The sequence below is a fragment of the Hyla sarda genome, chromosome 1 (assembly GCF_029499605.1).
Source record: "Hyla sarda isolate aHylSar1 chromosome 1, aHylSar1.hap1, whole genome shotgun sequence".
In the NCBI taxonomy this organism is placed as follows: Eukaryota; Metazoa; Chordata; class Amphibia; order Anura; family Hylidae; genus Hyla; species Hyla sarda.
In genome coordinates, this window is record NC_079189.1 from 150,523,448 (window position 1) to 150,548,053 (window position 24,606).

General features: G+C 43.1%; 1 protein-coding gene across 4 annotated transcripts in view; it reads left to right on the top strand.

Moving 5' to 3' along the window:
* OTUD4 (OTU deubiquitinase 4) overlaps nt 1–11,575 on the top strand; it is a 70,562-nt gene extending 58,987 nt beyond the window's left edge. For all 4 annotated transcript variants that reach the window (XM_056562864.1, XM_056562865.1, XM_056562866.1 and 1 more), the window contains exons 14-20: nt 1,385–1,541; nt 4,860–4,953; nt 6,107–6,156; nt 6,574–6,700; nt 7,721–7,975; nt 8,554–8,594; nt 9,012–11,575. In XM_056562864.1, coding sequence (XP_056418839.1) covers nt 1,385–1,541; nt 4,860–4,953; nt 6,107–6,156; nt 6,574–6,700; nt 7,721–7,975; nt 8,554–8,594; nt 9,012–10,139 — 1,852 coding nt within the window. In that variant the 3' untranslated portion in view covers nt 10,140–11,575. The remainder of the gene's footprint in view (nt 1–1,384; nt 1,542–4,859; nt 4,954–6,106; nt 6,157–6,573; nt 6,701–7,720; nt 7,976–8,553; nt 8,595–9,011) is intronic.
* The last annotated feature ends 13,031 nt before the right edge of the window (nt 11,576–24,606 follow it).

Genomic DNA, 24,606 nt, shown 5'->3' on the forward strand with positions numbered 1-24,606 from the left:
CCTTTGAAGCAGGAAGTCACTTACAACAACCCTCCTTAAGCACAAAGCAGTCACACTAGCGAAAAGAAGCCCGGGATGAGATGAGCAGGGCAAGAAGACGGAAGGACAACGTCCTCGTTGAGATGAAATGCTGAAGAGATAGGGGAGGGCAAAGTGCGACCAGGGAATCGCCAGGGCATCCACGGCTACAAGCAAGGTATCCTGGGACTTCGCCACAAAGCGAGGAACCTTCTGGTTGTGGTGGGACCCGAACAGGTCCATGTCCGTAGAGCCTCAGAGGTTGCAGATTTCCACAAACGCCTCTGGATGAAGAGACCACTCGCTGGGGTCGGCCAAGGAGCGACTGAGAGTCCGCCTCCTAATTCCCCACTCCTGGAATGTGAATCGTTGAGATGGAGGGAACTCTGAGTTCCGCCCAGAGAAGAATCTGGGAGACCTTGGCCATCGCTGCTGAGCTGCTGCGTGTGCTGCCCTGGCAATTGATATACGCCACAGCTGTGGAGTTGTCCGACTGGACATGAACAGGATGGTCCTAGAGAAGGCGCTCCTAATGGTGCAGGCAAAGATAGATTGCCCTGAGTCCCAATGTGTTGATGGGGAGAAGGGCTTCTCGGGAGGACCAAAGGCCCTGGACCATCCGGTCCCTAAAGACTCCTCCCCGACCGCTGAGACTGGCATCAGTGGTCAGTGGAGGGGCAGAAAGGATCGCCCTTGACGAAGAAGAGTGAACCAAAGCCACCACAGGAGGGTACATCCCTAATCTCAAAAATAAGCGACCAGATCTGGAGAGCACCAGACCTGTGTCTGCCTCCTACAGACACTAAGCTAAAACTGATTAGCTCAGGTGCCTGTGGGCGGGTATATCCTGCTGGGAGGGGCCGACTTTTCTTGTTGCCTATTGTCAAGCCTCCTAGAGACAGCAGCATATACCCATGGTCTGTGTCCCCCAATGGAGCCGATAGAGGAAAGGATTTATTCTGCACTATCATAGCTGTTGCTTTGCCGTATAAACTTTACTTCTTCTACATTGTATGGTTTATGTTGGGGCTGTTGTAATGTTACAGATTTTTGTTTAGTAGTAAAGATGTAAATGACAGCATAATACCTATCTAGAGGGTAGGTGATAAGTGTCTGATCATCGGGTTTTCAACCACTAGGTCCACATCCAATTAAAAGAACAGGCTCCCTTAGTGCACCTGTTTAATAGCAGTCCTCAGCAGTTGCTTTTTTTTTCTTCATTCAAAGTGGGTGGACAGATCAAAAATGTGGTTTATATGGGCAGTTGTTCCTATCAGTTTGCTGCTGGGGAACCTGTCAAGTAAAATAATTCATTTATTCTGTGGCTTAAAAAAATTAGATTTTTAATTTTTTTTTTTAATTACAGGAAGCTTGAGCAAAGTGAGGAATCCAGTTATTTCAAACGAGAAAATGTTCACTTTGGCTTAACTCCAGAGGAACGTAGAGAGAAACAAGTGATGGAGGAATCCAAATCTTTGTATGAAATGCAAAACCGAGATGCTGAGGCATTTCCAGCCCTCTCTGTAAGTTATTGATGTTTCTTATTGCAATCAGCGTGAGTTTTGTCATTGATCTAAATCTGCTATGGATTTAAACCCTCAAGGGGCGGAGCCAATTTCGGCCTTTAGGACACAGGATTATTTTTCAAATCTGACCTGTCTCACCTTAAAGAGTAATCCAGTTGACCTGTCTCACCTAAAAGAGTAGTCCAGTTTAGGAACAATCCAAAGGATAGTGAATAAGTGTCTGATCTTGGGCTTACAACTGCTGGGACCCTCCGCAATCTCTTACATAGCGCTCCGGCTCTCCTTGTGCACTGAACGGAGGTTGGCACATTCCCTCCATGCATCTCTATGGGAGAGCTGAAGTGCTGTGCTCTGGTATCTTCGGCTCCCCCATAGAGATTCCGTTCCCCCAGTAAGACAATTATCCAAAGGATAGGGGGTAAACTGGAGTAAAACTCAAAGGTGGCTTTCGTAATTGTTTTACTTATCCAAGTGCTTCTGCCATTTTTTTTTTTTTCATGACTTATTGTGTTTTATGTTGGTATATTTTGGTTTACCTTCAGCAATCACTTGTGGAAAAACTTACATTTAAAAAAAAAAAAAAAATGAAAACCTTATTTTTTGTAATTTAAAACTTTGCTTTTAAGTCACAAATTAGTTAGCTAAAGGAAAACGGTCACCCTGATCATCCACAGTAAACCTAATACACAGGGTTATAGTGTGGGTGACCAGGAGTGCAGAGGTGTCACTTACCAAATTCCGTCCAGTGGCTCCTGTGATATTGCCCGAAGAAAGTCCCATGCTCAGTTTAGTTACCGTATTTATCGGGGTATACCACGCACCGGCCTATAACACGCACCCTCATTTTATCAAGGATATTTGGGTAAAAAAAGTTTTTTACCCAAATATCCATGGTAAAATGAGGGTGCGTGTGTGCGCGTGTATACCCCGATATACCCCCAGGAAAGGCAGAGGGAGAGAGGCTGTCACTGCCCGCTTCTCTCCCCGCTTCTCTCCCCCTGCCTTTCCTGGGGTCTAGAGCGCTGCTGTCGGCCCTTCTCACCCCCTGGCTATCGGCGCCGCTGCCCGTTCTGTCCCCCTGACTATCGGTGCCAGCGCCGATAGCCAGGGGGAGAGAAGCAGCGCCGACAGCCAGGGGGAGAGAAGGGGCAGCGGCACCGATTGCCGGCGCCGCTGCCCCGTTGCCTCCCCCCATCCCCGGTGGCATAATTACCTGAGTCGGGTCCGCGCTGCTCCAGGCCTCCGGCGTGCGTCCCCTGCGTCGTTGCTATGCACGGCGCGGCGCACTGACGTCATGTGCCGCGCCGTTCAGCGCATACCAACGACGCCGGGGACGCACGCTGGAGGCCTGCAGCAGCGCGGACCCGACTCAGGTAATTATGCCACCGGGGATGGGGGGAGGCAACGGGGCAGCGGCACCGGCAATGGGTGCCGCTGCCCCTTCTCTCCCCCTGGCTGTCGGCGCCGCTTCTCTCCCCCTGGCTATCGGTGCCGGCAATGGGGCGCCGGCACCGATAGTCAGGGGGACAGAACGGGCAGCGGCGCCGATAGCCAGGGGGTGAGAAGGGCGGACAGCAGCGCTCTAGACCCCAGGGAAGGCAGGGGGAGAGAAGCGGGCAGCGACGGCCTCTCTCCCCCTGCCTTTCCTGGGGCGGTATCGGCGTATAACACGCACACAGACTTTAGGCTAAAAATTTTAGCCTAAAAAGTGCGTGTTATACGCCGATAAATACCGTAATTGTGTGCAGGAGGCGGGGCCCCACTGGCTGCCTGCCCCCTTTCTGCCTCCTGAAACAATCTGTCTCTATTAGCATATTCAAATTCTGTGCTGGAGCGCAAGCTCAGTTAGCTTAGACAGCTCCCATGTCCTAGTGACATAATGGCACTTCTTGCCAGAGCACTCTGCTACTTTCCTAGAGTGCATGCTTGGAAGCCCAGCGCTCACATGACATGCGACTCGTGTCACTAGGATGTGCGCGTTGTCTGTAAACTAAACTGTGCTTGCGCTCCTGCTTAAGAGCGCAGCACAGAATTTTAATATGCGAATACAGACAGATTGTTTCAGGAGGCAGAAAGAAGCAGGGGAGCGAGCAGCCGGCGGGGCCTCTCCTCCTACGCACAATTAACTAAATTGAGCACCGTGCTTTCTTCGGGCAATATAACAGGAGCCACTGGACGGAATTTGGTGACAACTCTTTGCACTCCTGATAACCCACACTATATAGAACCCCGTGTGTTGGGTTTAGTGTGGGTTATCAGGGTGACAGTTTTCCTTTAATTCATTTTACCATATAGCTGCTTTATGTTGTCATCCTTTTGGGAACCTTTTTTTTTTTTTTTTTTTTTCCTTAGGATGTTAGGGGTCTTAGAAGTTTAGCAGCAAATTTTAGTTAATTTTAAATTTCCTACATTTTTCTACATTTAAAATAATTTTTTAATCACATGGGCTAAGCTTTTTCTGTGACGAGTATATCCATCAAAGGGATTTAAGCACCTTCTAGCTATCACCTGTATATACGGCAGTACTATTGTTAAAGGGGTTTTACAATGTGTACAAACAAATTACAGCAGGCTAGGGATGTAACACTTACCTTGCAGAGTTCAGCATTAGTGTTCTCTGCTTCCACTGTGTACTCCCCTGCATTTAGTGCTGTCCTGGCTCTGTTGCTTATCTAAACACACCGCAGCCTCATTGATTGATTGACTTCAGGGGGTTCAAAACCATCAGGAGAGCTGAGACAACAATGTCATGCTTGGAAGAAAATAGAGGCACCATAGCAAGTGAAGCCATGGCAGTTGAATCAGAAATGTATGTTGTATTTCATTATTGTAGTACCCTGACACTTTTTTTTTTTCCCTTTCTTTAATCCGAATACACCTACAAAGGGAACCTATCAACTGTTTCCTGCTATTTGTTGTGGTATAAAAGCTGATGGTGGTTGCTAAACATTTTAAATTGCCTTTTCTATTTCTCAGCCAAGGGTCAAGTAGGTGAGTTGGAGCTGTTTAAGAAGGGGTTGGGAGGTGAGAATGAGTGAGAAGGTGTGCCAGGCTGTAGCACTTGAGCAGCTCGGCCCCGCCTTCTAGGCACTTGGTAGAGACATAAAAAGGTGATTTTATTAATTTGACAACCCCCATCAGCTCCAGAAAAAAACAAACTGCTATCAAACTGTGTCTGCATCTCTTAGAAGCAGATTCAGCTGACAAATTCCCTTTAATGTTTAACTTGTCCAAACGGTACTAAATATATTGTATATTTTCAGCTGCTATTAATTTTTTTCATTTATTTTTTCCACTACTTATACTTCTGTACAGAGTTCTGATGCTTTACCCTTGAAAAAGATCCCAGCTCTAACTAATGAAAAAATCACTAGGAAGAAATCTGATGCAGAAGATCAAAAAAATAAAGGTTTGCCTGCTTGTTTATTTTTATTTCGGCTTAAAAAACGAAACCAAAAAAAAACCTGAACACAGTTCCGATCCTGAGTGCTACGGGTGGGCCTCCTCCGACGGGGCCCCCCTCACTAGTGATCGCTTCACTGTGTGAAGCAGCGGAGGAGACCCCGCCAAATCCCTGCTATTAGTCCGTCTGCACTGATGGACCAATAGGAGCGATTGCCGGCCGGGGACTGCTCTGATTGGTCCCTGGCCAGCTTCAGGGAGGCTGTGCAGCACAGCAGAGCTCAATAAACTGTACATGTTACTGATGTTGCCGGGTCCTTCATTAGAACAAGTTAGTCTTTTGGCCAACTTGCTCCTTCTTGCCCAAGGTGGTTTCCTCCTTTCACATGAACGACGAGATCGTGCTCCCTTAATTTTGTCCGGCTCAATCCAACTCTTAGGAGTGTTACCTCCATTGTCTGGATGTGATTTGAGCTGTCCAGATCTATCTTTTTATCACCTCCCCTTTCTGGCAGATTGATTCCTTTTTTGTGATTCCAGAGGGTCGTCGCAAGGGTCTTCCGGCTTCCAAGGCGACAGTTTTGCGGTGGATCCGTTCCACCATCTCGTAATTGTACAGTCGTAGAGGGAAGGTCCCACCTTTTCCGGTCCATTGGGCGCTACACAATGGGACTTCGGCCTTACAAGTCTGCAAGGCAGCCACCTGGTCGTCCTTGCATATGTTCACCAAATTCTGCACACTTTTGTGTCCGTGGACGGCAGCTTGGGTTGCAAGGTGTTGCAGGTGGCAGTGGCTTAGTCTTCTGCCTGATTCTGTTTGGGTATTTTTTTCCCACCCCAGGGACTGCTTTGGTACGTCTTATGGTCTCTGTGTCTCCCAATGGAGCCTACCGAGAAAAGTAGATATTTTATTTTTTTAAATGCTTACTGTTAAAGGTTTCTCTGAGGATCCATTGGGGGACACAGCACCCACCCATTTGTTTGTAGCTCTGTGTCCCCCAATGGATCCACAGAGAGATTTTACGGTAAGCATAAAAAAATCTACTTATGCAGTTACCACTATGCAGAGATAAATCTTGGGTGCGGTGCGGTAATATAACCTATGTACTTTTAAATGTATTTATTTTTAAATGTCCTTTTTTTTTTTTTTTTTTCTAAAGCCTACAAACTGACACAGCCTCCAAAAGTGAGTGAGGAGAAATTAAGTGAGGTAGGTACAACATTCTACAAACCTGTAGAAAACTACTGCGCTTTTTTTTATTTTTTTTATTTAATAAATATTTTTATAACAAACATGCATGGTGGACAACTGCCTCGAATTTCTTGGTTATACATACATAGTGTTGCTTTCTGTAATCCTATAGCATATTTATCGCATGACTTGTCCTCAGTGTGTGAAGGTGGCCAGCCTAGAGGCTACTACACATCAGCTCTCCATGTTTCTGAACTGTATTGCACTGAAAACATAAATACTTCAATATTGAACACCATAGTGGAAAATGTAAATAATATTTATGATTACTAAGAGCATAAGAGGATGCTTTATTTGTATGTGAAACATTAAAATTATAGTACTTTTCTTTTTATTTTTTATTTTTTTATTTTTTTTCTTCCATTAATTTTACAGGAAACAAAGCCACTTGCTACCTCTAAATCTGTTGTTTTACATGATGTCACTGTTCTTCCAACCACTGCTGAGCAACAGACACCAACCACAGTGCCTTCTATACCCGCCGTGGTCTCGCCTTGGTCAGGTTAGTCTACTGTTTGACTATCCCCTTGCATTTAAAGGGAATTTGTTAAAAATTACCTTTTTGAAATTATGTTTTAGCATATTTTTTTTTTAAAGAATTTTTGGTAGTTTATTTTTTTTATTTTTCTATCTTTATTTTATAATAACCGTTAAATCTTGCAGTTTCCACTTTGGTTGCTAGGGCTAAAACTAAACTGAGGCTTCCTGTTCTGTACAGATCATTTCCCAGCAATGCCTTTCTTCACAGCACCGACAGGAGTACAGTGAAAGGTGAAGCCAGTGGATAGAGATAAATTTGCTTTTCCTCTGAACAGCCTCTCCACTCCCTGTTGAATGACCTCTGGAAAGTTCAGTTAATCTAAATGAGACAGGTCCTGTCCTGCCATAAAGCATATTACTAAATGCTGTTAAACAGCTTATGCAAGATGGCAGCCCTCCTAATATTGTACAAAAAATGTAAATAAAAAAAGTACAATCAGAAAATGGAAACAGGAAAAAAACACGGTTCAGTATCTTGCCCTTATCAGGGAAAGATCTAGGGGACACATTTACTTGGAAGAAATGCTATAAATGAACTGCACATAATAGAAGTAAAAATGATTTTTCACAGTAATATGCATTATTGAGCTACAAGGTAATAAAAAAAAATCTTCACTGAACTATGAAGAGATAATTACATATAAGAATCTTTAAAAATGTAGAAAACTTGTAACAGTCTTTCATTAACAATAGGAAAGGACAGCAGTGTTATATTAAACATACAACAATCCTTAATACAGCTTCTGGTGCAGGTCAACAAGGCCTGCCCAAATGAAACCTCATGGATTGAATTAGCTAGATACGTGAATATGAGAAATCAGTCTAGAGTAGGTGTTACGAACACATGCAAAGTAGGGTAGCTTTTGTTTGGGTTTTATCATTGATTTAATGTACATGAATATATTTTCTCAGGGATTTAGATATTGCTTGTTTATGAAAATACATAGCTATGTAGTAACTGATGCATCTGCATTATTTTTAGGGATTTCAGTGGAGATACCTACTTCACCTACAGCTGGATCTGACTCTGTATTACAACCTCAGGGGACATCAGCCCAGTTTTCACCACTTCCAGTTTCAATTCCAGCAGTTAACCAACCTTTACTGCCTATGCCACAGACACTGAGTGCTTACCAGGACCCTCTTTATCCTGGTTTTCCTGTAAATGCAAAAGGAGAGAGAGCTACTGCCCCTCCTCCCTACTCGCTCTGTAAAAATGGAGATGACCTACCTACTGGTAAGTCAGAAGGACTTGGAATCTGGTCCTTCATTTGTTTTAAACAAAATGTGTACTATGTAAGGGGAGATTTATCAAAACCTGTCCAGAGGAAAAGTTGCTGAGTTGCCCATAGCAACCAATCAGATCGCTTTTATTTTTGCAAAGGCCTCTGAAAAATGAAAGAAGCAATCTGATTGGTTGCTATGGGCAACTCAGCAACTTTTCCTCTGGGCAGGTTTTGATAAGAGATGAGCGAACTTACAGTAAATTTGATTTGTCACAAACTTCTCAGCTCGGCAGTTGATGACTTATCCTGCATGAATTAGTTCAGCTTCCAAGTGCTCCCGTGGGCTGGAAAAGGTGGATACAGTCCTAGGAGACTCTTTTCTAGGACTGTATCCACCTTTTCCAGCCCACCGGAGCACCTGAAGGCTGAACTAATTTATGCAGGATAAGTCATCAACTCCCGAGTTGAGAAGTTTGTGACGAATCAAATTTACTGTAAGTTCGCTCATCTCTAGTTTTGATAAATCTCCCCCATGTGTGCAGAGGGAATGTTTCTAAATGTTACAACTGTGTATGTTACTATTTTTCAGATAAAAGCATTCTTCATTTCTTTTACAATCTTGGCATAAAGGTTAGTGTTCTGTCATATTTCAGATGCTTGATCATCATGCTTACTGTGCATTCTGGTGGTTTTAGTTTAATTTAGTTATAGTTAAGACTTAACTACATAAATTACACATAGTTAGCTGTATTTAGAAACATACTTTTTGCTAGTTGCAATGCTTGCAAAGCAATATAAAAGGTATGTTTTAAATTTTTGTTACGTCTTGATCCCAGTTTTAAGGCTTTTTGTATTTATGTTGACCGATTCCCCCTGATTAATCTAAATCTGAAGGGGAAGTAGCTTGAAGGTCTAATTTTATGTAAATGGTTTTTCTTTTGTGATATATTATGTATATGTTGTTTTAAGGATACTAGTGTGATTTGTTTGATTCCACCACAATAAATAGGCCTTAATTATTTTTCTTTTTGCTTTTATTTTTCCCAGGCTTATACATGTCCAATGTGGCCTCCACACTTATACCTTCACCCCCTTCATCAAGCCTACTTAAATATTTGCAGGATGTATCCAAATGTTCACGTTTACCCACAAAGCCACTGGGTACAGGAATCTGCTGTAAACCAAAGTGAAGTAGATCCTTCGGTCTTTGCTCATCAGTGTGAGATTAGGAGTGAGAACCAGAGTGAACAACCTGTAGGCTTTTGTCCCCCAGTGGTTCAAACCCTGCCTGTCGAAAACCCAACAATTGGTGAGGAGATACCTCCACAACCTAATTCATCAGAAGAAATGGATCCGTTCCAGGCACAGGGTAGTGAATTTGAAGACCTGCTGTCAAACAAGACATTGCTCCCTCAACCTCCTTTTGGACAGGGTTCCTATATGGGACCACTTCCAATAGCGTCTCCGTTTTTCCCACATGTTTGGTATGGATATCCCTATCAAGGATATATTGAAAACCCAATGGTACGGCATAGTGTCTTCATTAACCCTCAGGATACAAGTTTGTCTGAAAACATTTCAACAGGGGCTGTCTTAGAAAATAATGCAGTTCAAGAAGCAATAAATCAGTCACATCATTTTGTGAGTGAACCAGATAGTCCTCTATTGCCTGCTGCTGATCTGGTCAGAGAGTCTACTTCAAATACCACAGTGGTCAAAGAGGAACCAGCTACAGAAATGGCCACTGTAGAGCCCCTGAAGCTTCCAGTGAAGTTGACTGATCATCAAATGGCTTCCTTAGTTCTAACCGAAATACCTGAGGGCAAAAAATCTTTAGAGAAGGAGGTGGCTTCAGTGCCAGTAGCTATGGCACAGGTTCTTCCACCTGAAGAGAGGCCACTTAGAACGAGGGAAGAGAGCTCAGAGGATGAGCGGGAGGTGTCTAATATGCTTAGCAGTGGCAGATCAAAGAACTTTTACAATCAGTCATATGGTAGTAGGAGACCTCGAAATGACAGGTATTATCAGACTAACAGAGGAGGATACCAGTATAATAGAACTGATGAGGGCTGGAGGGGACAAAGAGGAAGAGACGATGGCTCTTTCAGAAATTTTAGAGGTCGGTCAAATAGAAGACGTCAATTTGTGGATGCTTACAAACCACAACATGAATAGAAGTTCATAGTTGATGTCTGCTAAGAATATTTGTATGTTTTTCTTCATATTTATTTGGACAATATATACATAAGATAATAAATTGAGAATCATATATTCTTTTAAAGTATGGCAAATGTTTAGGGGGGGGGGGGGAGGGTGATGGGCAAAGTAAGCCTTCAGTTTGTATTTCTCTTGTCTTTCTCAATTACTACCACTTGGGTTTCTTACTATTCTTTCTTACTGTTCTTGTGAAATAGATAGTGGGGATAGTTTAAAGTAACTGTGTGGTATTCATCTGTTTATTTATGTAGACATTTACGACACTTAAATGTAAGAGGACTCCTAGTACGGCCTGATCTCCTCCAGTTTCTCAGCACTTAGACTTGCAGTGATACATTAGATTGTCACACTATGTATGGAGTAGGCTGTATGTTTAAATGCCTTATTCTTATTAAGACTACCGATCAGTTTTTGATGGCTGTTGCTTCTGATTGTGCTTCCATTCCAAAGGCCTTTCATCTTAGAAACTCCTACACAGAGAAGAAACTTGAATGTTGTTACTTTTTGGTGGTATGTTGTAAATAGCAAACTGTTTACCACTTCACTATTTTTTAAGGGGCAAAAAGTGTTGCATGTCAATGCGGCAATCAAAAATGTGACCAGTATTTGTTGTGTAACTCCTAAGTCATCATAGGAGTGTTGAGTATTTTATTTTTTTTCAGCCCCTCCATCCTAGTAACTTCTGATCATTATTTCACCCTTTGTTTAAAGCTTGGTCAGTTTATAGGGTTGTTTGTGAGCAGAGGCGTGCACTAGAGACAATTCAGTAGAATTGTAGCGTAAGCTTCGGACTATAAAGCTGCTAGCAATATCCTAAGGCTGCAAGATGAACAATTGGGGGCTTGTGTTCAGACAGAGAACTTGTGAAAGCAAGCATTTATGCTCTATTTTGCACTGACATATCGAAAAGACGTGTAAGCACATAAAGTATTTTATTTTAAATCTGTAAATGAAACTACAGCGTTCTTTTCGTCTTGTTTTCTAGATTATTTTTAAATGTTCGTTGAGATTAATGCAAACATTTTTGTTATGGAGAAATATTATTGTCCTCATGTATTACTGTTATTTTTTATTTTTTTTTTTTTTTAAAGCTTGTGGTGGACTTGAATGTTTTCTTGCAAATATGTTCTTGATGCCTCTTGTTTCTGAAGACAGTTTCTCAGAAGCATGTGCTATTGTCCTTTATACCTGTTGTGTGTGGTGTGCTATAGAAACAGCTTATGCTGTTCTCATGTTTACATGTTAAGTTGTTGGTTTTTATTTACTACATAAATCAATATTAAAGGATTGATTAAATGCTACGGAGTCCTTGGTATTGACATTATTTCTAATGTATTTTCTCAATCTTTGTGCATATACACTTGTTTTAAAGCCTGTCATTTAAAAGATATATATATATATATAACCAGCTTATGAAGATCCTTGACCTATTGGTGCTGTGATTCCTGGACTTTGCATATATTATATATTATATATCTTTATTTATTTTTATTTTTTTTTTAACCGTGCAAGTTTTGGTTATATTACATTACCCTTCAAAGTGGTAACAAGGTGATCTTACTGACCCATAGATTAAATTTAGCATGTCTGTTTTACCATACAATGAATTCCCCACAAATTTGGACAGTTCAATTTTCCTTTTTTTTTTTGTGTTTTGCCCTACAATTTTTTTTTCTGGCTTCCTAATAAATTATATGTCAAGATTGCCAGTAAAATGTACAACTTGTCTTAGTGCTGGGCAGTATACCGGTTCATACCAAATACCAACATTTTTGTCCTGCACAATATGAATTTTTCCCATAGCGCAACACCGGTTGGGCCCCTCCCCCTCGGGAATGAATGAATTATCAACCCAACGCTGTGCTGTCCACATAAGGGAACTAATCATATGTGACCTGCGAGCGCTGTTCTGCTTCTCCCCCCCCCCCCAAAATTATCAGCCCAGCGTTGCGCTGTCCCCATCGGGGAACTAATCACACGCATGTAACCCGCAAGCGCTGCCCTCCTTTTCCTGTTTGTTGTGGGTGGCCGGCGCTGGACCTCTGTACTGAACTTCCCTTCCCCTATTGGAGAGCCGTCAGCCTGTCAGAGGCCGCAGCGATGTTCCGCCTTCTTACATGACACTGCGCTCAACCTATCACCGACCGAGGCAGAACATTGCTGCGGCTGCTGATAGGCTGACTGTCCTCTGATGTTCCCGTCCCAAGGAAGCAGGTGCGGCCGGTGTCATATACAAGAGCAAAAATATGTATCCATATTGCATTGTGATTGCTTGTCATTCATTACTGGTGGTATATATCCTGCAAAATTTCTATCAGTATGCACAACTGTTAATTCCATTACACACTTATCTGAGTTGTTTAACATTTCAAAGAATCCCTCCTGTTTGATCTGACGGGAGACGACAATCTGAGCGATAGCATCCAGTGGCCATTTGGGGGCAATTAACATACCTGTGCCAATTAAGGGACACCGTTGCCTGGATGGTGAATTTGGCACTTCCCCTAGACAGAGAGACTCTCTCTCTCCTGATGTCAATTGATGAAAATGCCATGTCTTCCAAATATTAAATATGGGGGTCAGGGAAATATGTCCGCAGCCTCTATCTTGTACAGTTAGATTCTCCGTCATACTACCTTCAAAATGAGTCCTCACATGACCCTTGTGTAATGATCCCTGCCCAAACTGTATGCACTGGGTAAATTATACACAATAAGGGGGTCATGTCAGGTACCCCTAGAAAGAGGATTTGATGGAGAACCCAAATATAAGATGTGGGTGACTGGCCCATGATGGCAGATAGAGGACATTTCCTATTTCTCGGTCTGAAACCATTGGGGGACACAGACCGTGGGTATATGCTCTTGCCGCTAGGAGGAGCTGACACTAGGCAAACCAAAAAAAAAGTCTGCTCCCCTCCCAGCAGGCTATACCCCGCCTACTGGCCCTGAGCTTATCAGTTTAAGCTTAGTGTCCTAGGAGGCAAGACACAGGTCTGGATTTCTCCAGACCTGGCCTTCTATTTTTTCTTATTTTATAGTTAGGGACTGTTTAGTTTCTTTCATTTTATTTTTTCACTGTTTTCAGGTGGGGGTTCAGGAGCATGGCGCTACCTGATGGTTTATTCCAATGCACACCTTTGTTCATCGTTGTACTTTGGCCTTACGTTATTTGTCTTTTCTGTGTGTAAATGTTTTGCTTACAAAAATTGCAATAAAATGTGTTTTAAAAAAAAACGCACGTTCAATGGCGTATGCGCAAAATATTTCCAAGGTTTATTTGCTTCATGGTTGTCCGGACCTACAAACTGTCGACAGCATTTGTAGGTCCGGTCGGGAAACCGTATACGGGGCAAAACGGAGCCGACCGGAGGCAGCGTTTCACTCCGGTCGCTTATTGAAATACATTAGATAGGGGACCGCATACAGCAGCATGCGGTCGCCCCGCCCCCGACTCTCCGCCCCCTCTCCCCAGCCGTATACGGTTCAAAACGTAGGGAAAACGTGGTGTGCATGTAGCCTTAATCTGATTTAAAGGGAGTGTGTGTGAGGCTGGTAAATTAAAAAGCGATGGCAAGGACTGTGGAGTGTGCCAGCTTTTGTTCGGTCTGTCAATAAGTTGATTAACCCTTATGAGGCCCTTATCTACCCACAGGGAGAGTGTTCTAGCAGGGATATTAAAGGGGAGCTCTGGATGGTTCATTAGTGGAAGATGCTTAGACACTAGAAATGGAAGGTGGAACAATTTCCGGACCTCTTTCCACGCTACAATTGTGTCCCTCAATAAAATTGATCTCTTCACCAGGAGAGGCAATTTGGTATATGACGTATGCATGAGGACAGTTAAATTCCAAGGTGCGGCTAATGCCGATTCCAGAGTATACATAGTGTGAAAAGAGGATCCGTGAATCCAATCAGTGTTAAAACATTACCCTTATATTAGGGAAATTGAGCCCCCCCTTCGCTTTACTCAGCATCAGTTTTTGGAGTGCTATTCGGGGTCTTTTTCCTTCCCATACAAATTTAGTAAACGCTGCATTAAGTTTACGAACGTCATCATGACATATTAGAAGGGGTAAAGTTTGTAGGGGGTAAAGTAGGAGGGCAAAGCTTACCATTTTCAGTAATTGACATCTACCCATAAAAGTGAGTGGCAGACCTTTCCATTTAAGTAATTCAGTGTGTATTTTAGCAAATAGAGGTGGATAGTGTACTGAATATAATTGGGTAGGTGTTTTCCCAGTTTTAATCCCCAAGTATGTGACCAAAAAGGGAGCCACTCTAACACCTAGCCTCGCAATTTCCGGTAACCAGTCAGGCTGAAAGGAACCCATTGGGAGTATTTCCGATTTAGTGACGTTAATTTTGTATCCCGAGAAATCTCCAAAATTACTTAGATTGTCCAATATCTTTGGTAAGGAGGAACCAGGGTGGTTTAGGAAGAGAAGGACGTCGTCAGCAAACATAGTTGGCTTCACTTCCTCCCTACCCACTTTTATACCTTGGGAAAGAGTAGATGATATCAATGACCTAGCTAGGGGTTCTATGGCCTGATTAAAAAGAAGGGGTGACAATTGTCGAGTCCCCTTAAATAGAGAAAAAGGGGTAGAAAGAATGCCTGGTGTGTAAACTCTCGCCTTTTGGTGCACTGTAAATTCCTGATAAGTACGAAAAGAGACCCTTATCTCTAAGCGATCAAGCACCAGCCTGCAGCAACGCACATTGTCAAAGGCCTTCTCGGCGTCTAAAGTCAATAAAGCCGGCCGCTCTCCTGGCTGGGGTTGGTGCTGCAATCTGTCCAAAACCGTCAGAACAGTGCGGAGATTCATGGTTGCTGAACGGTCACGGACAAAGCCCACTTGGTGGTTACCTATCAGTATGAGGAGGAATCTGGACAGCCTATCTGCTAATATTTTCGCTAATATTTTTATATCCTGATTAATCAACGAAATAGGGTGGTATGAGCCCGGATCTTTAGGATTCTTACCCGGTTTCGGGAGTACTTTTTATATAGGCTAATGATGCTCCTTGTGACAGCGAACCTGATGACATATAGGAGGCAAAAACATCAACGAGAACCGGAGATAGTTGGGGTAGGAGAGCCTTGAAGGATTCACCTGAATAGCCATCAGGGCCAGGGGCCATACCATTATGCAAATTTTGAACAACCAATTGGATTTCCTCCTTCGTTACTGGGGCATTTAATATCTCCCGCTGATCATCCGACAGCGAGGGGAGCTGTACACCCCTCAAGAAGGCCTCACCAGCGGATAGATCAGCCGGAGAATCCTTATATAAATTATAGTAATATTGCGCTAGTATGTTATTTATAGAATGGGGATTAGTGTGTGCCGTCCCTGAGCCGTCTGACATTGCAACTATATGAGATTGCATATATTTGCCTTTGGCCAGCCGAGCCATCAGTCGACCCGCCTTGTTACTATATCTGAATAGATCAACTTCGAACTGTGAGCAGCGGAGTTATTCCTAATTTTTACATTCCCCAACGGAAGCACATAGAAGTGAGTGGAAGGCAGCTAGGTCCCATTTTGAGCTGTGGCATGATAGGAGGGAACAAGTGTCTCTCAATTTACCACTAGCCTCCAAAAAGTTTGAATTGGACATCCGCCGTAGGTTAGCTACATAGGACATTACTCTCCCCCTGATAACCGCCTTACCCGTTTCCCAAAATAATTGAGGATAAGATCTGTGGGCCTCATTGTCGGCAGTGTATTCCAGCCACCACCCCTGTAACATCTCCACAAACGATTCATCCTTGATCAGAAAAGAGGGGAAGCGCCATAGAATGTCCGTCCCTTTGGGATAGGAGGGGTTAAATTCCAGTGTTATTGGGGCATGATCAGAGAGTGCCAAGTCACCAATGTCCACCGATCGCAGCTTTTGAAATAAGGTAGGACTGAGAAAAAAATTGTCTGAGAGACCACGATCCGTGGGCACTGGAGAGATGTGTAAACTCGCGATCTGGGTGAAGCGAGCGCCATGCATCTTGCGTATTAGTTTGGTCAAGAAATAAAGGTAAGACACAGTCCCTACTACGCGGTCCAGTTAAAAGGGGAGTGTGGCTTTTTCTATCAAGGGGTCTAGGACAGTTTTAAAGTCTCCTCCCACCAATTTTCCCGGTGTTAGCTATTGTCCCCGTTTTGGGCGTATACATTATAGATACTAATTGTTTCTCCATTGTGTGTGATCTGAAGGTGTGACACCCTGCCCTCATCATCCGTGGTATGTGAGCGAAAGGTAAATGGAAAGGCCTTATTAATTAGTGTGAGAACTCCCGCCTTACCATCCTTCACTGAGGAACCATACACATGACCCACCCACTGCTGCTGCATCCTTAAGAAGTCAGAATCAGTAAGATGTGTTTCCTGTAACAATACAATATCAGGGTGGAAACGTTTTAGGTAGCGTAAAAAAAAGTCTTCGCTTATGAGGAGAGCGGAGACCTTTCACATTCCATGTTAATACTTTGGTCATATCAGAATCATAGAGAAGGGTATATTTAGAGTAATGACGTAATACAGAGGAAGGTTGGAAGAGGGTAGCAGCAGCAGGAGGGTAGGCCCGATATTTCTCCCTCGTTCCCATGTCCGGACAATAAGGATGGCCAAAATTGATATTGCACACCAACAAACATATGTACCCAAAACCAAGGGTGAAAAAACAAAAAAAAAAAATTAGCAACACAAGATAAAAACAATGCATTTGAAATAGAATATTCCCTGAGAGGGTCAACAAAGGTGAACCCATCTACACCTGGATGAGGACTCCCTTTTTTTGGTCAAAGTAGGGAGAAAAATAGCAAAAAAACAAATAGATTGGATCACCCATAAGGTAAGAGGTGAAATCCCCCCATAAACCCCATAAGGTGCCCGCCAGACGTCCCAGGCCTTAAACAGTCCCTTAAAGGGGTGTAGCCGTCGGCGCCATCTTGGACGTGCCACGCTGCTGGAGAGAGGAGGCCGGCGGCAGCTGCGTCGATGTTGCGCCGCTGCGCTGAAGGTATCGCTCCATCTACGGAGCTCCCGGGGATGCAGTGGTGCTGTCGGGACACCCGGCGGGCAGCAGAGAGCAGATACTGTGCCGGTAATTGCTGGGGATAGTGGGAGCCCGCCGCCTCTGCGTCCTACATAGACCGTGCCGGAAGTCGACCGTGCGGTTTAATTAATGATATATTTTTATAGTTGGGACATTTCCGCATGCAGTGATACCACATGTTTATTTTTATTTACAGTTTTTTTTTTATGGGAAAAGGGGGGTGATTCAAACTTTTAATAGGGAAGGGGTTAATGACCTTTTAACTTTTTTTTTGCAGTTTTATAGCTCCCATAGGGGGCTATAACACTGCACACACTGATCTTTTACCCTGATCCCTGCAAAGCCATAGCAGCTTTGCATGGATCAGCGTTCTAGGGCTCGATTGCTCAAGCCTGTAGCTCAGGCTTGGAGAAATCAAACACCGATCTGACGCGACTGAGACAGGTCAGGGGACCTCCGCTCGCTTCCTAGTTGATCGGGACATTGCGATTTTTTAGTGATAGTCCTGATCAGCCCGACTGAGCTGCCGGGAAGCTTTTACTTTCGTTTTGGATGTGGCAATCAACTTTGATCGCCGTGTCCGAAGGGTTAATAGCTCACAGCACAACAATCTGTGCTGTGTGCTATTAACCCAGGGTCCCGGCTATCAATAGCAGCCGGGACCGACCCAGCGTGACCCCATTTTAAATACCAGGACTGGGCACAGGGCATACAGGTACGCCCTGCATCCTTAAGAGGTTAATACATACCTAAGCTGTACCCTTTTTCTGACAGACACAATGAGCCCAGACCCCCATGGACTTCTGTGTCACAAGAATAGACCATTGGCCAGAACTTGCCTAGTTTGCCATGGATCAGTGGGTGGTCTGGGTAACATATATTCCTGGATGTGCTCTGGCAGCACAGTATGGGTTAAGCTTAGATTCCTGGCGGGAAGCAGAAGAGATAATCCACATAAAATGTAAATAAATAATTAGCAAAATTGGCCATAACCCATAAATACCTCCCAATGACACCAAATTGTGTATTGCTATTATATCATCTATGTTCATATAGCCTAATATATATATAATAGCGTGTGTGGAAGAATAAATTGGAGCACTCACCCAGTAGAAGCTTGCAAAATCTTCAGGCTTTATTCAATATTGGAGCAGGTTACAAAAGCAGTGCGGGAGAGAGGATTGGCGTGGGGGGGATGGGCAAACGGACCGTGTTCACGCGAGATCGCGCTTCGTCGGGCCATGAGTGTGCTTCTGTATGCTAGGTGTTATATAACACCTGAAGCCTGTTACCATGGTGAGGGGTGTAAACAAACCAAACAAGGGAGAAACAAGGTAACAAAGCATAAGGTAGATTAAAAACAACTCTAAAACATACATGTGAATCAGATATAACCGGGATAGGTATGATAGCAATAAATATGTATATAACATGCTTTATTGTATTGTTTACAGAACAACTTCCGATCTGTCATTTAACCCAATCGGGCCCGTAGCATTTAATTTAGCTATCCACCTTGCTTCCATAATGAGAAGCTGTCGGTGTCTATTATCTCCCCTTCTGGGCTGATTAACTCTTTCAAGAGCTGCAAAATGCAATACTTTCGGATTGCCAGTGTGAACAGTCCTTACATGGTCGATTAATCTCGTGGCTCCTATACCACTGGTTATAGATTTAACATGTTCGCGAATGCGGTGGTATAGGGGGCGAATAGTTTTGCCTATGTAAAATAGGCCACATTCGCAAAATATAGTATATACCACGAAATTTGATATTGAAAGTTTCACCTCCCAATTTGATTTATTTTGATTTGCTGTTTAAAGGACAAAATGGAACATTGCCACATGAATAATTACCTACTGGGATGGATGCAACCAATTTTTGTTTGTCTGACTTTTTTTTATTGCTTTTCATCTTTAAATAGTCATGAATTGTTTTGTTTCTTTTATAGGTAATTATAGGTTTGCTTTTTGTGGAATCTTTTAATTCGTTGTCATGTTGAAGTATATACCAATTTTGGTGTATAGCTCGTCTAACGGCTGAATTCATAGGGGTATTATTGAATGCAAATATGAATCGGTCATGATTTTGTCTTTTATTTTTCATTTTGACTTTTGGTTTGAGCAGGTCAACACGGGAGACCAACTCAGCTCTCTGTTTGGCTTCCTCAAGAATATTTTGAGGATATCCCCTCATTCTCAGTCTTCTACGTAAATCCTCTACCTGTTTTTGGTAAATATTATAGTCATTATTAATGTGTTTTAATCTAATTATTTGACTATAGGGTATACTATCTCTAGTTTGCGGAGGGTGTGATGACTTGTAATGTAATAGGGAGTTTCTGGATATTGATTTTCTGTAGCCAGATGTAACAATTTCGTTGTTGACAATGTTCAATTGGACATCCAAGAATTCCAATGTTTTGTTACCAAAGTGAAATGTAAAAGCCATATTAACTGTGTTGGCTTGATTGAGATATTCAACAAAACATTGGAATTCATTTTCATCACCACTCCATATTACAAACACGTCGTCAACGAATCTCCAGATCACCTTGACGTGTGCAATATAGGGGTTGTCAGGGGAAAATATGTACCGTAATTTCTTTCAAATATGGCAAGAAATATATTAGCGAAACTGCATGAGATGGGTGTCCCCATCGCAGTTCCGCTAATTTGTCTATACCATTGATCATTATACTGGAATACATTGTTCGATAAAATTAGATGGACGATTTCTGTGACAAATTCTATGAATTCTGATGATTTGTTTGCACTTGATAAAAATTCCCCCATAGCTTGGGTACCGGCAGACCATGGAATTCGAGTGAACAAACTTTCCACATCAATGCCATTCAAATTGGTTCAATGCTGAGATTAAATCTCCAGTATCTCGGAGGTATGTGGGAATAAACTTCAGAGGGGGAGAAACCAACCACTCAATGTAACTTGATAAATATTCTGTTGGGGCCCCTATACCCGCTACTATGGGGCGTCCTGGTGGTGGGTTTCTCCCCTTGTGGAGTTTAGGGAGAATGTACCAATGAGGTTTTATTGGATCAGTTGGAAGTAATTTTTCTGCTAACTTGGTTGTTAGAATACCTTTCTCGGTAGATCTGCGCAAAAAAAACTCTTAATTTATCCATTACTTTAGTCATTGGATCATATGAAAGCTTTTCATAAATTCTGGTGTCATTTAATTGAGCAAGCGCCTCATTTTCGTAGTCTGATCTGTTCCATATAACAATTGCACCGCCCTTATCAGCTTTGGAGACCACAATATCATTGCGGGCTCCAAGCCAATCAAGGGCTTTTTTCTCCTCCATTGTAACATTTAATTTAGCTTTGGGATAAAAAATTGCTTTGACATCTCTGCATACAGCTTTTTGGAACAGATCAAGACTACTTCCAGGAACTATCTGGGGATTGAACCTGGATGGGTTACCCCCTCCAAATTCTTCCCTGTCTTCATTCATATCTGGCATAATTTGCTCTTCTCCTGTTAAAGAAATCAGCATATTAATATTCTCAATCTACATCTGTGCAATCCTTAATGGGTCTAAATCCTAAGGGGCCAATCATACACTTTGTTTTACCTTCTCTTAGTGATGATTCATTTTTATTTGATTTTATAGCTGATGTGAAAAACTTTTCAAAATTAATTTTGCGCAGTCCTCGTAGAAAGTTCTCCTCAAATAAATGATATTGGAAATCCTCGTGAAGTCCAAAATGTAATCCTTTATTCAGGACAGAAATACAAGCTTCACTCAGTTCTACATTGGTCAGATTGGCTATAACCAGTTCATCCACCATTGTCTCCATGTTACCGTCTTCTTTCTCTTGTATCCTTGTGCTAGATTTTTTCCTCCTGCCGCCCCGTCTGGTTTTAATAAAAACCGCCCCTATGAATTCAGCCGTTAGACGAGCTATACACCAAAATTGGTATATACTCCAACATGACAACGAATTAAAAGATGCCACAAAAAGCAAATCTATAATTACCTATAAAAGAAACAAAACAATTCATGACTATTTAAAGATGAAAAGCAATAAAAAAAAGTCAGACAAAGAAAAATTGGTTATCTGCATCCATCCCAGTAGGTGGCAATGTTCCATTTTGTCCTTTAAACAGCAAATCAAAAGAAATAAAATTGGGAGGTGAAACAGTCAATATTAAACAATTCCTTACATGTCGATCAAATTTCGTGGTATATACTATATTTTGCGAATGTGGCCTATTTTACATAGGCAAAACTATTCTCCCCCTATACCACCGCATTCGCGAACATGTTAAATCTATAACCAGTGGTATAGGAGCCACAAGATTAATCGACCATGTAAGGACTGTTCACACTGGCAATTCGAAAGTATTGCGTTTTGAAAGAGTTACTCAGCCCAGAAGGGGAGGTAATAGACACCGACAGCTTCTCATTAGGGAAGCAAGGTGGATAGCTAAATTAAATGCTACGGGCCCAATTGGGTTAAATGACAGATCGGAAGTTGTTCTGTAAACGTTACAAAAAAGCATGTTATATACATATTTATTGCTATCATACCTATCCCGGTTATATCTGAGTCACATGTATGTTTTAGAGTTGTTTTTAATCTACCTTACGCTTTGTTACCTTGTTTCTCCCTTGTTTGGTTTGTTTACACCCCTCACCATGGTAACGGGCTTCAGGTGTTATATAACACCTAGCATACGGAAGCACACTAGTGGCCTGACGAAGCGCGATCTTGTGCGAACACGGTCCGTTTGCCCAACCCCCCACGCCAATCCTCTCTCCCGCACTGCTTTTGTAACCTGCTCCAATATTGAATAAAGCCTGAAGATTTTGCAAGCTTCTACTGGGTGAGTGCTCCGATTTATTCTTCCACACACGCTATTGCCTATGTTCTATATCAGTCCGTGTAGCACCACCCATAGCTTTACATCAGGAGTTCAGGACAATCACAGCTGCCGCAGTGGGCATTCACACAAAGGAACTCCAGCGGTGCCAAGGTTCTTTTTCTTGCAAATATATATATATATATATATATATATATATATATATCTATATATACACATGCGAAGTTACAGTGATTCGATACAAACTTCTGAATTTATCCTGCATAAATAAGTTCAGCTTTCAGGTGCTATGGTGGGCTGGAGACTCTCTCCTAGGACTGCATCCACCTTTTCCAGCCCACCGGCATACCTGAAAGCTGAACTAATTTAAGCAGGCTAAAGTCAGCAACGGCCGAGCCGAGAAATTTGTATCGAATCACTGTAACTTTGCTCATCTCTAGTGTTCTCACACAGCTAAAAGCTGGATTATACCCTGTACTGAGTGAGCAGAGGAAATTCACTCCCTTCAGAATTTCTGTCCTTTTCTTCATTGTCAGGACTAAAGAGCCCTGGATACCAGGGTTCGTTTTCAAAATTAAAGAGACCCCCCCGCCCCCAGTGGCAATGTTTTTAAACTTTTATTTCACATATTTAGCAATAATATTTTTTAATGAAGTATAATAGGAGAAAGGAGTTTTTTTTTTTACCCACTGTAAAATCTCTCTCGTAGCCTTCATTGGCAGACACAGATACTATTGGGTATATGCTCTTGAGGCGCTAACACTAGAAAATAAAAACGTTGGCTCCTCCCTGGCAGGATATACCTGCCCACTGGAAGTGAGGTATTCAGTTGTGTCACAAAGCAGCAGGAGAAGCCAACAAGAAATATGTCCAAAGGACCCTAGAAAAAAACAAAAAAACAATGGGTGGGTGCAGTGTCTCCCAATGAAGGCTACCAGAAAGAGATTTTAAAGGCGAGTACAAAAAAAAAATCTTCTTTTCTCGATCGCTCTTCATTGGGGAACACCGATATGATTGGAATGTACAAAAGCAGTCCCCTAGGGTGAGAATAACAACCACCAGAGGAGAGGAAACAGTCCAGAAACAGACGAAACCCTGGGCCAAGGGGCAACAGCGACCCAGAAACTGAGTGTCTGGAAGGTCCCACCATCCATGGAGATGGATTAAGATGCCAAGGAAGGCATAATCTGTTGTAGAGACTCAAACCTATGGTCCACATAGAGGCAAGAAGGGCTGCCAGGAAGCCCGACGGCCATAACCATCCTGGAAAGAGATAGAAAACAGACTTCCAGAAACACAGAACTGGACAGAGGGCCAGCCCGGCTGGAAAACAAAAATAGAAGGGGCCCGACAAGGGAACCCCAGCCAAGAGAAACAAACGCTTCAAGAAAACATGGCGAAAAAAATGGCAGGAAGAGCAGCGCATGCCTGAGCAGAAGGCGAGCACAGTCAAGGTGGAGACAAAGAACCTCTGGGAAAAAAAAAAAAAGGAAGAGAGACAAACCGGCCCCAGAAAGGCATGAAGCATAAAATCGATGACCGAAATTTAAAAGCTGCAGGCTCCAAAACTAAAGTCCCAGGGGAACGCCGCGAGCACCCGGGTGGAAGCTGACAGAGTCTGACACAGTGCCAGAACAGCAGTAAAAAGGTGACGAGGAAAGCACATCCACGTAGATGGTGAATTGGCCCGACTGGCATAATCTGACAAACCGGAACGCCCTCTGTCTCAGGAATACATGAACCCCGAAGGAGGAGATTGAAAGTAACAAACGGCCAAAAATGGAATGGAATGGAATGCCCTGAGAAGGAGCATCCCGGAATACCAGCCGACATGGGAATGGATGTTCCAGAGTCTCCTAGAAGACTTGCACCCGTAGGGTGAGCAAACCCAGTTCTGGACAAGAAAAAGGTGCGGTACAGAAAGACCGCCCCACAAATGGGTTTGCCAAGAAGTCTGGGCAGGAGTGCCACCATGCCCGAGACCGCAACCATCACTAAGGCCCTAAGAACCAGAAGGGCCAACCTAGATAATAAGGCCAGCCACAGCAGCCTAGGATGTTGCCCAATACAGTACTCTCACAAGCAAGTGAAGAGGGAATGGGCACAGAAAACCAGCCTTGAACCCTATTTGTCCGAGTGTTCTGAAGCAACATCAGGATGGGAACAGAAATGGAAACAAAGGGAACCCAGTTGGGACTCAGGATCTGGGTACCTGAAGGATAACTCCAGAAGACTGTTGTGTCAGTGTAAAGCAACTGACACTGTCAAAGGGAAAGATGAACACACCCCTCCAGGGAGATTGCGTCAAGGTAGGAGAGCAATGGCAGGGCACAAGCAACAGATGGTGGCTAGACTTGCTGCATAAACTCCACCAACAGAGGAGAGTGCCATGGCTGCATGAGCAGCAGGAGAAAACCAAGAAGCGGGGAGAACCAGACTGCAATAGTGGGCAGTAAGCAAACAGGCATAGCCGGTACAAAGCTCTTCTAAATGCTCTCAGCAAAAACAAGGGCCCAGCCGGG